The 14,235-nt window shown below is 42.1% G+C and overlaps 1 protein-coding gene across 5 annotated transcripts in view; it reads right to left on the reverse strand.

Moving 5' to 3' along the window:
- KCNIP4 (potassium voltage-gated channel interacting protein 4) overlaps positions 1-14,235 on the reverse strand; it is a 1,054,021-nt gene that overhangs the window by 202,238 nt on the left and 837,548 nt on the right. The window contains exon 1 of one of the 5 annotated variants that reach the window (XM_074274532.1): positions 6,512-6,948. The exons of 3 other annotated variants lie outside the window; for them this stretch is intronic. In XM_074274532.1, the coding sequence (XP_074130633.1) occupies positions 6,512-6,623 (112 nt within the window). In that variant the 5' untranslated portion in view covers positions 6,624-6,948. Of the gene's footprint in view, positions 1-6,511; positions 6,949-14,235 lie in introns of those variants that run through there. One more of the 5 variants, XM_074274534.1, reaches the window with a different exon arrangement.

The raw sequence follows: 14,235 nt of genomic DNA on the forward strand, positions 1-14,235 counted from the left end.
TTGGAGAGATCTGGCTCAAGAATGATAAGGCAAAAGGCTCTCCTCTCAGAGTTGGGGAGCCCTAAAGGCAGAGCCCAAAATTGTGGAGATGGGGATATGAGGATGATGATGATGGTCAAGGAGTAAGCATCCGGATATGGAGAAGATCAGGAAGTGGTATAGACGTCTGGTCACAGATAAGATCAAATAAAAACACAGAAGAGCCCTTCAGAAGAAGGGTTTGCAAAGCATTAAGTTTAAGTATAATAAATTGGTCACACAATGCTGAAAGTGCATGTGAATTTGTTTTAGGTCTACTTTTTACTAAGTTACTGATTAGGGAAACAATAGTATTTGTTGTAGAGGGAGTGTGGTAAAGTCAGAAGGACCGTGAATTTGGAAATAGGAAATGTCTAAGGTCAAACCTGTCTCTACTGTTGTTCGTGTGATACTGAACAAATCTCTGAAGCTTTTAGAGGTTTGAGTTTCCTCCTTTGTAACATGGGGAGAATATCAGTAGCACATGCTTCATTGGACTATTTTAAGGATCAAATATAATAATTTATACAAAGCACATTGCAATCCTTGCTATAGGTCTTCAGGTCATTTGTTGTGACTCTAGACAAATAAAGCTATCACCAGAAACAGTTCCACTTATGGCCAGGTAGTTTGATCAGAAGGACATTGGCAAGATGTGCTACTCAAATTGAAAAGCTAGAGTTTGAATTCAGCATTGACTTATGATCGAATGGCTTGTTTTCAATATCTCAAATACATATGGCTTAATTTCTACCCAGTCATCAGCTGAGCATGGGCTATGTAGTTTGAAAAGAAGGAGAGAGGAGACACTTTGTTAAGGGTGTTGAGACAACTGGACAAATGTTTTCTACACCCCAGCACAGTTTGGGTAGGAAGAGGGACACTAGCTCCTGGGCTGTTGTGGAAACCCAAAGGAGAACAAAAAAAATCAGTGTTCTTCCTTTAGTAGATTGTTCAATGAAATTCTTTATAGATCATTTTACTAATCTGGGTACTGAGATGAAATTCAGCTGAAAACTTCAATAATACTTTTAAAAAAAGCTACCACAGATGTTTCTCCATTGTAGAAGAGAACAAATGGTTTCAGAAGAAAGAAAAATTAAAATCTTTAGTAGACAAGAAAAGGTTGATATCACTGCACCCCTGCTCCTTATGAGAGATTCCAAACTTTTAGATTATGCCCAAAATTTCTGTACCCTTGGGCTCCAGGACTACCATTTCTTTTTCCAAGGAATCATGATTAGAGCTATATATATGCTTTATCCAATCTTTTTGTCTTTCATTTCCCCTAGCACCTAGTACAAAGTCTGGCAAGTTAAGAAATGTTTATTAATTGTTTGATAAGGCAACTGAGTCAAATCAAAAGCATTTGGTAAATGCCCAAGTGCCCAGTCTATTCCAGACACTGCTAAACACTGAAGATATAGGGGAAAAATCTACCAAAGACCAAAAGCAAAACCAAATCAAAAAGTTTCTGCTCTCAAGAAGCCCCTAATCTTATAGATGAGATGACAAACCAATAACTATATAAATGAGGAATGGATGGGATAAATTGGACATAACCCTACAGGGAAGGAAGTAGCCTTGTAGAGGTCCGGGAAATGCTTTTTTTTTAATTTTTAATTTTTAAATTTATTTTTATTTTTTTATTTTTTTTCGGGAAATGCTTTTGCAGAAGGTGGGACTTGATTTGATGCTTGAAAGAAGCCAAGGCATCCAGGAAATATAGTTGAGGAGATAGAACATCTCAGACACAGGGGCAGTCAGGAAAATTAGATAGAATTGAGTGTTGGATGTGAAGAACAGCAAGGAAGCCAGTGTCACAGAGGGTCAGAAAGGTGAAAGTTTTGTCCTTGCTTTCTTATTTACTAGATGTATGTCTATGGATTTCAATATGCCTTTAGGTTCTAAGTCAAGTGGCCATTTCATTTATATTCTGGTGCATATAGCTTTAAGATTTATGTCAATCTTTCACCTCACAACTAGAGAAATTCTCTCAAAGAAGCTAAACATTAAAAAAAAATTCTTCTAAAGGAACCAATGACATATCACATGGGATTTGTGTTTTGCAATGGCAGGAGCCCGATAAATATTGATTATTTGAATTATACCTTGACTAGGTAAAAGGTCTCCTTCAAAGCTAATCTCACCATTCTCCCTAAAAATAAATTTGAAGCTTTTTCTCCCCTCCCCTCTTCCCTCTTTTCCTTCCTTCTTTCCGCTACTTTATTCCAGGTTTTCCTCTTGCTATGGAACTTGAAAAACATTTCATCCCAGCCAGATCAAAGCAGAAGGGAGCTGGGCTTCTGTAGTTTCTGGTGGACTCCTAGAGTAGCCAATGTGCTTTTGATGAAATGTCTTGTAGAATATAAAGCTGAAATCTCACAGACAAGTCTTAAGAGACTTCTCATGAAGACACATTCTGCCGCAGGAGACTACACGTAACTTGAGGTTCCTAAAAGAAACTGGAGGCTTTTCAATTGTAAGTTACAAAGTAATCGTGCAATCTCTAATATTGGATAATATCTGGAAACATCGGATTACCCAGCAGTTCCTACAAATGAATTAGTAACTCAATGCTGCAAGTCAATCTTAAAAAGAAAACAAAAAAGCCCCAAATTTATGTTGCAGCACTATGCCAAACACTACAGAGACAAAAAAAGGCAAAAACAAAACAAAAGACAAAAAAAGAACCTATTCACAAACTTTGATAGTAAAAAAGTCCTTGCCCACATAGAGCTTGCCTTCTAAAGGAGGAGATGACAGATACCTAACTAGGTACATACTAAGATATGGACAAGATAGATGTGAACTAATCTCAGAAGCTCAGAGACTTAGAAAGATTTCTCTGGAAAAGGTGAGCTGAATCTTGAAAGAAGTCACCAAAAAAGAGACAAGTAAATGGGCAGATAGAAGTAGTAGCTAGAGAAGTGGATAGAGCACTGGGCTTGTAATCAGGAAATTTATCTTTTTCTGTTCAAATCTGGCTTCAGACATTTATTAGCTGTGTTACCCTAAACAGGTCACTTAACCCAGTTTATCTCAGTTTACCCCTCTATAAAATGAGCTGGAGAAGGAAATACCAAACCATTCCACTATCTCTGCCAAGAACTACCCAAATGGGGCCACAAAGAGTTGGATATGATTGAAATGACCGAACCCATTCCAGCTGTTTGTGCTAAACAGGGAGGATAGAAAAAAAGGCAAAAGATGGTCCCTGTCCTCATCAGTTTTCAACAAATATAAAAATTTTAACCAAAAAAAATTGGATTCTGTATGAAACCACACAAGCAATGAACAGGCAGAAGTCCCCAGGTATTAAGGACAGCTGGTGCAGAAGGCCAGAGCTGGAGGATGGAACATCAGGAGTAAGGACTGATTTGTAGGCAGTATAACTGAATTGTAGAGCTTGTTGAGGGGAATAAAATTTAAGAAGATGAAATTTAGCCTCTATTCAGGATGTGGCTTTTGCTTATTAGAACTACTCCAAAATCCACCTGCCATACGTAGAAAGAAAAGTTCCAGGTTTCTTCTTTGTTTTCTCATTAGAAGTTGAACAAACTTTTTTTTTTTCTCTTAATTGAATTTTATGGAGTGTATAGGGAGCAAAGATATAATTTTTATTTTAAAAATAATTTTAAGGGAGAAGGTAGTAATTTACCACATTTCTTAGGGGGAAAATATTTTAGTTTATTTGCACAATAATGGGCAACAGTCTTGCAGCATTCATTCCTTTTCCCATTATTAGTGAGTCACTATGTGTAGGAAACTAAAATAATTAGAGAAAAATCTCATTAGCATCATTATCTTATCCCTTACCACTTACTTTCAATTTTGGAAAACCTGCATTTCTAGTATTATAGGGACAAAAAGACACTTTGCTGACATAAAATTTTTATTTAAATGAAACATAAATGTTTCTCACACGAAAGTATGACTGTGCTCGGATATTTTCCCTAATCATTTTATAGTAACACCAATCTATGCTGCCTTATCCTTACATTTATTATAAATCTTGAATTTACACAGAAGTATTCTACAGACTAACTTTTTAACTCAGTTCAAGTCATCCATTCAATCATTACTATGGACAGAAGATGATCTAAAGGATTTCAAAATCAATAAAATTAGTTCTTGCCCTCCAGCAGTTTATACCTGAGTAGAAGAGATAAGACAAATTCAGATAACTTCAATAGAATGTAGGGGGCGGGGAAGTAAGGATCAAAATAAGCACTGAACAAATGGCTTTGGAACTACAGAAGAAAGAAATTAGGGAGAAATGCTTCTCTGAAGGATAGATGAAGAGTTAGAATATTTGAATCAGGAGCACCAGGTCAACTTTCTAACTGCCAGAATGATTGCCTTTGAAAACCTCCTACAGGGTAAACTGCCTGAAATAAAGACATCCTTCAGGGGAGATGAAAAGCCAAGTCACTCCCAATGGCTGGGAACTTGTGATAGTCAATTTCTGAACCATATACTATCACTAGTGACATTATTAAAAAAAAAAAACACACCTGATATTACACTGATGTGAAAGTTCCCTTTCTCAAGTTCCATGGGAGATGTTAGAATATATAGAAATTGCTGCTTCTGCCTCTGAAGTGCAGTCACCAAGGGAATAGGGATGTGGAGGCTAAAACAGCACAGGAGCAATAAAATACCAAAAAACTTTCTCCAAATGCAATCACTAGCAAGGTTTTCCATAGCAAGATGTCATCTTCCCCACTTGGAATTTTATTGAGCTATAGAAACTAATGTGCTGGGCCCGAGACCTCTGAAGAGTACACTCTTGGTTTGGGGCACTGAAAGAAGTCTGATTATGTAATTTTTTTTCCTCTAGTACTTCAATTAAATTACTGTGTAATATCAGAAAAGGAAGAAAATAAGTTCTGGCCTTTCCCTCCCCCCATCCCTTTGTAATATTATTCTCAAGTGTGATTAGGACTTGTCACAGATCTAGAGTAGTTGAGAGGAGATAAGAATTTGCAGTGATAAGACCTTGTTTCTTTCCAGAATTTGCAGTGATAAGACCTTCTTTCTTTCCTTCCCGGTTAGAAATAAGCAATCTAAAGAAAATAGGATTTAAAATGGGTGTGTGCGTGCAAACCACAATATAGGTGTTGTTAATTATCTATATCTGTATCTATACATATGTTAAAATGAGCAACATTTTTTACAGGATTTCTCTGGGGATAATGTCATCTTAGCACCTGTGGTGGCAAGCATTTGAAAACAAAACGAAACTCATTTATGTGACCCGCCCCCCCCCCCACTCGTGATGGGGAAGCTTTCCCAACTCATCATTTATGGGGAAGCACTGTGTAAGAGGAATGATTTTACCTAGGATGCTAAAGGATCCCATCATGGAAGGAAAAAATTAGCTAGAGCAATCTCCGGTGGGAAGAGAAACAGCCCAGGTGCAGAATTCACCCTCAATTACTGGGATTTGCATGCTATTTTTCACAAGTCCTGCTGTTTCAAGGGTGGCTGGAACAAATTTTTTAAAAAGCTGGTCCGGGCAAACTTCAGGAGAATAGCACTGTTTGGGTCAGATCTTTGTAGAACAAATATTTTTCACAAGAGCAAAAGTAAAGGTCATATCATTAACCAGAGCGAAGGGTTTCCCGACTCTTGGATTCGGGCAGGTGCGCTCTGACCCAGGAGACGAACAAAGCCCGTGGGTTCGGAAGGCACCTCTCCACCCCCCTCACCCCCCTGCAAAGGGCTAAGTTTCGGGTGGCAACTACAGGGATCGGACACCGGAGCCGAGCCAGAGGCTCTCGGGGTTACGTCCCCTTCCCTTCCGCCTCCCATGCCCCTGCTTGGCGTTGGCTAACCGAGTACCTCGCCTCCGAGATCACACAGAATTACGCCTGAGCTGAACGCGGGGAGGGGGCGGCCGCTGGCCCGGGGAGCGTTCCCAGCACGCTCTGGGGTCCCCAGCCCCGGAGCTGCCTGTGGGGCAGAGGCGCTGGGGGGGAGGGGGCGGCCGCCGGCCGGGGGAGCGTTCCCAGCACGCTCTGGGGTCCCCATCCCGAGAGCTGCCTGTGGGGCAGAGGCGCCGCAGGGTGGAGGGGGCGGCCGCCCGCCGGGGGAGCGTTCCCAGCACGCTCTGGGGTCCCCAGCCCGAGAGCTGCCTGTGGGGCAGAGGCGCCGGGGGGGAGGGGGCGGCCGCTGGCCCGGGGAGCGTTCCCAGCACGCTCTGGGGTCCCTATCCCTGGAGCTGCCTGTAGGGCAGAGGCGCCGGGGGGGAGGGGGCGGCCGCTGGCCTGGGGAGCGTTCCCAGCACGCTCTGGGGTCTCCAGCCCGGGAGCTGCCTGTGGGGCAGAGGCGCGCCGCCGGGGGTGGGGGTCTGACAGGTCAGGGTCTCCCACAAGCAGCCACCAGCACACGCTCGCACACGCGGAACACGCTCACGCCAAACTTTGCCTCAACTTTGGCCGGCCCGATCCCGAACCGAAAAAGCCCCCACTGTGCGCAGCCTCTTTACCTTCCGAAAAATCAATCAGTCCCAGCAAATGAAGCAGCTTCAGAGACGCACATATAATCACAACAATACCCACTGTTTGCAGTCCTTCCGACTCCCACTCTAAAGTCAACATTCTCCCAGCGGCCAGATCATTCCAGGCTCCGGAGCGGCCGCGGAGAGCGGGGGGCGGGGGGCAGACGGGGCTCGCGGAGGGGCGATCCCGGGCGGGGGCCGGCCTCCCCGGCTTCTCTGCCCATCTGCCTAGGGCAGCGGCGCGGCTGCCTTTGCGCTCGGCCCAGGTGCCCCGAGCTCGGGCTCGGCGGGCATCGGGGGCGTCCGGGAAAAGCGCTGCTGCCCAAGCGGAGACTTCGCCGTGCCAGTGGCAATGAGAAGCACTCGCAGCCAACTTGCACTGGAGAGCACGCCGCTCCCGGCGCTGCGCATCCTAGCGCTCCCACAGCCGGCGGGGCGAGTCCGGGGCGAGCTGCTTCCACACTATTTTGCGTGTGTGCGCGCGTGCGGGGCTTGGCGAACGCCCATTTGCAGAAGGCGGCTGCTCTCCCTCACCGCCAGCTCCTTCCCCGCAAACAGAAACCCCCCCGGGGCTGATGGCGGCAGCTGCAGCAGCCCCTTCCCCTCCCCGACCCCTCGGCAGACTCCGCTGGGGCCCCACCCCACAGGCTTCCCAGTCCCCGGGCTCTCATCTGGAGGCTTGGACAACCTCAGGGTGGCTGGCAAGTTCACAAATGGGGGAGGGGCGGAGAAGACGTGAACCCCGTGGGCTTGGGGATCCTTAATCAGCACAGGGAAGAGAGAGGAGGAAGTTTCACTCGGTCTACCGTCCGAGACTTAAGCCAGCGAGGCAACTTCCCAGGATTCCTGTCCGTCCCCTCTCGTGTTTTCTGTCTCTGAGGACCCCTGGAAGCGGGGGAGCCTTCCACCCATGAAGCAGCAACATGGATGCAGCCAGGGGCCGCCGGGATCCCTTACGCACAATCAGTCCCGCTTTCCAGTCCCCCGCCTCAGGACCAGCCTCCTCCCGGTGGGGATAACCACAGAACCCAGCCAAGTCCGGGAGCGCCCGTGGGCCACCTGGAGACACTCATCTATTACCTGACTCTCATCTAGTCTTCAAAGGCCACTTTCACGTTAGATCACAGCGCTTCCTGCTGGAAGCACTTTCAGAGGTCAAAGATCATCACTGAAGTGGAGAGTTTGCAGACTTTGTACATCATGGAGTGAACCCTCATTTTAGAGAGGAGGAAACTGACTTTGAGAGCCAGGAAATGACCCGCCCGGGTCTCTAAGTCCATGTTCGCTCCATCCCACCAGAGGTGTCTCACAAGTGTCTCTGGCCCGCATGTGGTCAGCAACTCTCCCCATTAGAATGTAATTGGGAAACATAATAAAACGAATGGAAATACAATAAAACCTAGGGACCCGTCCATTTTGAAAACTAAGTCTCTCCAGCCTGCAGGGATCCATAGATACACATATTAGGGCCCTCCCCACTATTCCAATGTGACATCACTGAAGTACAGCCAGACTGAGAAGAGCTCCCTAGATGTACAAATCAAGAAACTGAGGTTCCACTGCCTACAGTCACACATAATTAGAGGAGGAGTTCCAAACCTAATAGAGTTTTCTTAATTCCCATTCTGGCTTTCTTACATTCTCCCATGGACTGAGTGGACAGCACTGTATTTAGAGTCAGGAAAACTCGGTATCAAATCCTGCCTCTGGCATTGACTAGTTTAACTGTGTAACTCTATGGAAGTCACTTAATTTCCCTCATTCTTAGTTGCTTCAAGATTGAGCAGTTGCCTCTCAGGATTCTGGTGAAGATCGAATGGGATATAATATATTTAGTGGTTTAAGTACAAGATCAATGTCACAGAACTTAAATGAAACTTAACTAGTTGAGTTCATGTTGTGCTTTGCTATCTCAACTCCTGGAAAATCTGGTGGTTGAATCAGTCAACTGACACTTTGATTGTTGATTATCCTTTTCATGTCTATCTATGTCTATTTTCTCGCACTCTAAATTCCAACAGAAAATGAGCTTTTTGCTTTAAACTTTGGCATCTTTCATAAAACCCAGGACAGTGCCTGGGAAACACTCGATAAATATGGAGCCTTAGTCCAAGCACATTAGATAGTGTATTTTGGAAAGAGTCAAGAGGGAAGGAGAAAGACCTACATTATGGTCCTACCTGTTTATCTGTTGAGAATCTGACTCTTATTTTGGAAGCAGAAGCATTTTCTTTTTTTATCATTATGAATAATTTGGAAAATTTAAAGCATTATTTTTGTTATCTCCTGAGAGGATTAGAGTTTATTCACTCAACAAACAGTTCATTTATTAAGCACATTCTTTAAGAGGGCTGTAGGCAAAGTATATAGACAGATATGTACACATATACAAGTATAAACATATGTCTATATAAATAAGCATGTATAGGGATGCATATAGAAATGGATACATGTATACATGTATTCGCATCCACATGCATATATAAATATACACATATGTGTTGCATGAGTATACAGGTATGTACATGTGTCTATGTGCACGTATATGTCTATATAAATGTATGTGCATATATATAAATATTCATATATGTATGCATACACACATACACACACACACACATATATATATATACGCACATACATATCTCATAGTAGGGGATCATGAATAAAAAGCTGACTAGAGAGAATCCTTTTAGGTAGCCAGCTTGGCAACCAGGAAGACCTAGATTCAAGTCTTGTCTGTCACATGCTGTCTGTGGTATTCTGGAGCATCCCAATCTCTCAGAGGGCTAGGCAACTCCTGAAGATCTCGGGAGCTTAGAAGCCATCCAATCCAACTACTTCATTTTAAAGATGAGGAAACTACGGGGATGAAATGACTGGCCCAAATTCATACAAAGAAGAGATTATAGCAGCACCACTATTTACAACCAGACTCTCAGACCACCTTTTTACACTGCTTCCTTCAGATTAGAGACTGGAGAAAAGTTGCTGTCCAAGGTAGGTAAAGGATTTTCCCCATGCAAGAATTCTCCGTACCAATAAACTCACAAGTCCCAACACCACTTGTCAAGTGCATCTTCTGTTCAGAGTCCTGGGCCAGGCACTCAGGGAAGTATCAAATTTAGGTAAATCATGATCCTTGCCTTTATAATAAGAATACGAACTAATGTTTACATACCATTTCCTATGTACCAGTTACTGTGCTAAGCACTGGGCTATTGCTTCATTTGATCCTTATGGAAATCTGGGAAGTCCCCACTTAATAGATAGATTTCCTAGATCACACATCTAGTGAGCATCTGATATTCACATAAAACATCCCATTCAGATTCTCATTTGCTTCTCAAAACAATCCTGTGAAATAAGGTTCTGTTATTATCATGCCCATTTTACAAATGAGGAAATTGAGGGTTTGACAGAATAAATGATTTGCCCATGAGCACAGAGATATTAAGGGCCAGGGCTGGCTCTGAATACAGTCTCTTAAGGATGCCACCCCTAGTGATCTTTCCACTACACTATACTGCTTCTGATCAGTGTGAGTTGACGCTTATAGAAAACTAAGTACTTCCAGAGTAAAAGAAAGTGCCTGTGAGGTCTGGGGGCCAGGTAGCTGGTGCAAAGCCAAGGAGCTGAAGCTGGAGGGCTGTGTGTGGTGTTGTAAATGGTGTTGTAATATGGCATGCACAATCACAGCAATATGAAATAAATCAGACAAGGCAGGCGGGGAGCTTTAAATACCAGGCTGAAGAGTGTATTTTATCTGAGAGATGGTGGCAAGCCCCCAGAGTCCTTTCAGGCTAGTAACACACTGACATTTTGTGCCTTAGCAACTAAGAAACACTTCCTCAGCAATCTCAAAAACAAATTGGAGAGGGGACACAGAGTATTGTGATAGTCTAAGTGAGCTGTGATGATGGCTTGAATCAGACTAGCAGATCTTTTCAAACATCACTGGGTCTTGGCGACGAGATTTAACTCAACAAACATTTTAAGAACAATTAAGAGGGAAGCAATGTTAAGTAGTGAGGAGAGCTGTGTTCAGAGTCTCCTCTTTAATAGTCAGTCAACAGCATTTACTAAGTGCCTACTATGCGCCAGGCATTGTGCTAAGAGGTGCAAGAGAGGCAAAAGGCAGTAGGAGCACCACAGTCAAGCATCTTGCAGTCTAATAAGGGAGGCGACATGTGAACCATGAACAAACAAGATACACACAGGACAAATTGAGGAAAGGCACTAGAATGGGGACGGGTGGTGGGAAAGGCTTCTTGTAGGAGATGGAATTTTAGTTGAGACTTGAAGGAAGCCAGAAATGACAGTGGGCAGAGAATAATGGGGGAGAAAATTCCAGGAGTGGGGGACAAACAGGGAGTCTAAAATGGACAGTCTTGTTTGAGGAACACCAAGGAGGCGGGATCATTTGATCACAGAGTATTTGAAGTAGGGTGGAGGGAGGTGATAAGGCATAAGAAAACTGGAACTATGGCAGGTTTGAACACCAAACAGATGATTTTAATTCTTGATCTTGGTGATAGACAGACACTGGAGTTTAACAAGTAGAACACACTGGCTATGCTAACAACAATAATAATATCTAATGTTTATATAGCACTTGAAGATTGTGTCACAAGATAATTCACTAAAACTATTTATTTCTGACCGGGTGCAGATCTGCACTTTGGGAAGAGAATTTTTTCATCAGCAAATCCTTATGACAAAGAAATCCCAGGTCCCTGAAAAATGAAAAAAGGGCAATTATGTGCAATAGAAGCTGAGAAAAAGGACTGATCTGATCTGGATTGGAGTAGTTGGGAAAAGATTAATGGAATGTTTGTAGAATCAAATTGAATTGAGCCAGGTCTTAAAAATGAGTAGGATTTGCTAATACAGAGAATAGCACTATAGATTGGAAAAAGAGACACAAAAGAAATGTTTATTAAAGTATGCTGCTACAATGTTGAAACCTAATTGAAGTCAAGGGCTTATTTTGAGAAGTATTGCTGAGAAGCTAATGAGGTCAACATAATCTTGATGAGGTTGAGTCAGGTCAAATTATGTAAAGCTGGAAAGCCAGGAGGATCTTGTATTCTATTTAGTTGACAATAGGGAGTCACAGGCTCCACAGCCGGGGAGAGAAATGATCATGATTAGGTAACTAGGTGAAAAAGTGGATAGAGACAGGGCCTGAGTTCAAATCTAGCTTCAGGCACTCAGTAGCTTTATGACTGGGCAAACCACTTCTGTTTACTTCAATTTTCTCATCAGTAAAATAGGGGTAAAAATAGCACCTCCTCACAGGATTGTTTTAAGAACTTCAAGTACGTGGAACATAGTAGGTGCTATATAAATGTTATGATGATGAGGATGAGAATGATGAGAAAAACTATTTACTTCCATGAGATATCTCCACAAAGGATATCAATTCTTTAACTTACTTTATTCCATTTACTTAAAAAGATCTTTTAAAATATCCTGGATTGACTATCTCCAGAAATACAGTAGTGTTAAAAGTATTTCACTTAACTATAGGGCAGATTCTAAAGGTTAGTAAATGCCCCTTGAATAGATTTCTCTAAAATATGTATATGGATGTCCATTAAACAATTAAGGGTTATAGCTTTCTGATTTCAGTGCTCCCTTGAATCTCTAGAAGGATGACTTTAACACATCTAAAAATCATTCTAGCTTAAAAAAACACCTATTAAAATGATGCCAAGGTTACCATTATTATTTTTACAAAATATCCCATATATAGAATTCCCTTTAAGATATATAAACCAACTTTTCCACATTCACGCACTTTTTAATTTTTGCAACTTAGAGAAATTTCGTGGGAAATATTAAATATTTCTCTTATAGGTGGTGATTTTTCTGTTCTATGTGCAATGTTTATTTATCTATTTATTTAGTTATTTACCTATTTATTTTTATTTATTTTTACAAAAAGATGTTCTAAGCCTGGCAATCCCAATGGATTACTTCTGGTAAAAATAGCTCAGGATTCTTTAGCTATCAATATTTCCATAGCACATAACTCCTATTTCCTGTTCATAGGATATGTGTGTGTGTATATATGCTTCCTATTGCTCTCCCTGATACTAATTTGTATCAAAATAGTGGTTTCCACTGGTTATCATGAAGGTCTTCCTCAAAACCAAAGTCTAGCATAAAGAATAGGATTTCATGGGTTTTGGAAATTACCAATTAATTTCATTTTGAATTGAGCTGTATCTGAATCATATCTGATCTTTTCTGAGTTTTAATGGTAGGACGGAATAGAAGGGGATAGTGAAGGATAGAATACAGAAACACCAAGTTCTACACAAGGAGTTGGTTTAGTTTGATCATAGTCTGAAAGACAGCAAGAGATGATGTAATTGAAAAACACAAGAGGCAACTTAGAAGCAGATTTATAAGGGTTTGAATGAGCAATTAGAGAATTATCTGTAGAATAGGAGACAATAGCTAACTATGCCAAATGAAGGCACCAGACACAGGAATTAGGAATTTTATTTTCACAGTCTATGATGGGTTTATAGTCTATAGTTCAATCAGTAAACATTTGTTAAGCACCTATTGTGTGTCAAAAATTGTGCTAAGCACTGGGGATACAAATATGAAAAAAGAAAGACAGTTCCGGTGATCAAAGACCTTAGAATTTAAGAGCGTTAGGTGAGAGATGATGAGGGTCTGATGATGGGAATAAATGAAAAAGAGATAAATTGTAGAAATGTCATCAATAGGTTTTGGCAATGGATTGGGAGTGGGACATAAGGTAGAAGGAAAGTTAAAAATAGTCCAAACTTGTAACTCTCAGGTGATTGGGAATATGGCGGTGCCATAAATTGAGATAAGGAAATTAGGAAGCGGAGCAGGTTGGGGATAGGAAACAAAAGCTGAAAAGCTTAGTTCTGAACTTGTTGAGTTTCATGTGCCCGTGGGACTCAAAGGCTGATATCCTAATGTCACATTAAGAGCCGCAGATTTGGAATTAGATTACCTGCCTTGGGTGTCCATTGAAACAAGGCATCCAACATTTCTGTTTATCACCCTCTATGAGCTCCCTTTTCCTAGGCTGCTGATTGATACCCCCGGCACTGTGGCTCATGGTTGGGAAAGCCTGTGGCAATTGTGTTCTCTTAGATAAAGTAATCAGGTAATTACCACACAAGGCAGTCCTCAGGAAGAGGAACCTTGGTGCCTTTTCTCTGCAGGTTAGATTGGCACCTTCCCACTTGGAGGAGATTGTCAGCCTACTGAGTGGAGCTTCAGGCCTGTCTAAATATATCACTTAGTATTTAGGAAGGTTGAGTCTCTCAGCGCTTAAGTAGGAAACTCCCAGGGAGTAATGTATAAGTGCTTTTGAAGCTACATTAACTCTTCCAGACCATTAGGGTCCCATTTGGTACTCCATAGTGGGCACTTTATGAAATGGGACTCAATGGATCTAAAGACTTTAATGATATCCTAAGTAGCGCCAACTTCCTCAGAATGACAACCAACGGCTATAAAAACATGGGGCGAGCATCTTGGTATTGCATATGTAATACTATATATAATGTACTTAGAAAATATGTCTAGAAGGCATTTCTAGCCACTCTAACATATTCATCAAGGCTTCCTCCTTCTCCAGAGAAAACATGCTCTTGGTACAATTGCCAAGCCCACTTCTTTGAGGAATATTAGAAAAATCGGGCAGACACAAGGCT

Source organism: Sminthopsis crassicaudata, chromosome 6, assembly GCF_048593235.1.
Source record: "Sminthopsis crassicaudata isolate SCR6 chromosome 6, ASM4859323v1, whole genome shotgun sequence".
Taxonomy (NCBI): domain Eukaryota; kingdom Metazoa; phylum Chordata; class Mammalia; order Dasyuromorphia; family Dasyuridae; genus Sminthopsis; species Sminthopsis crassicaudata.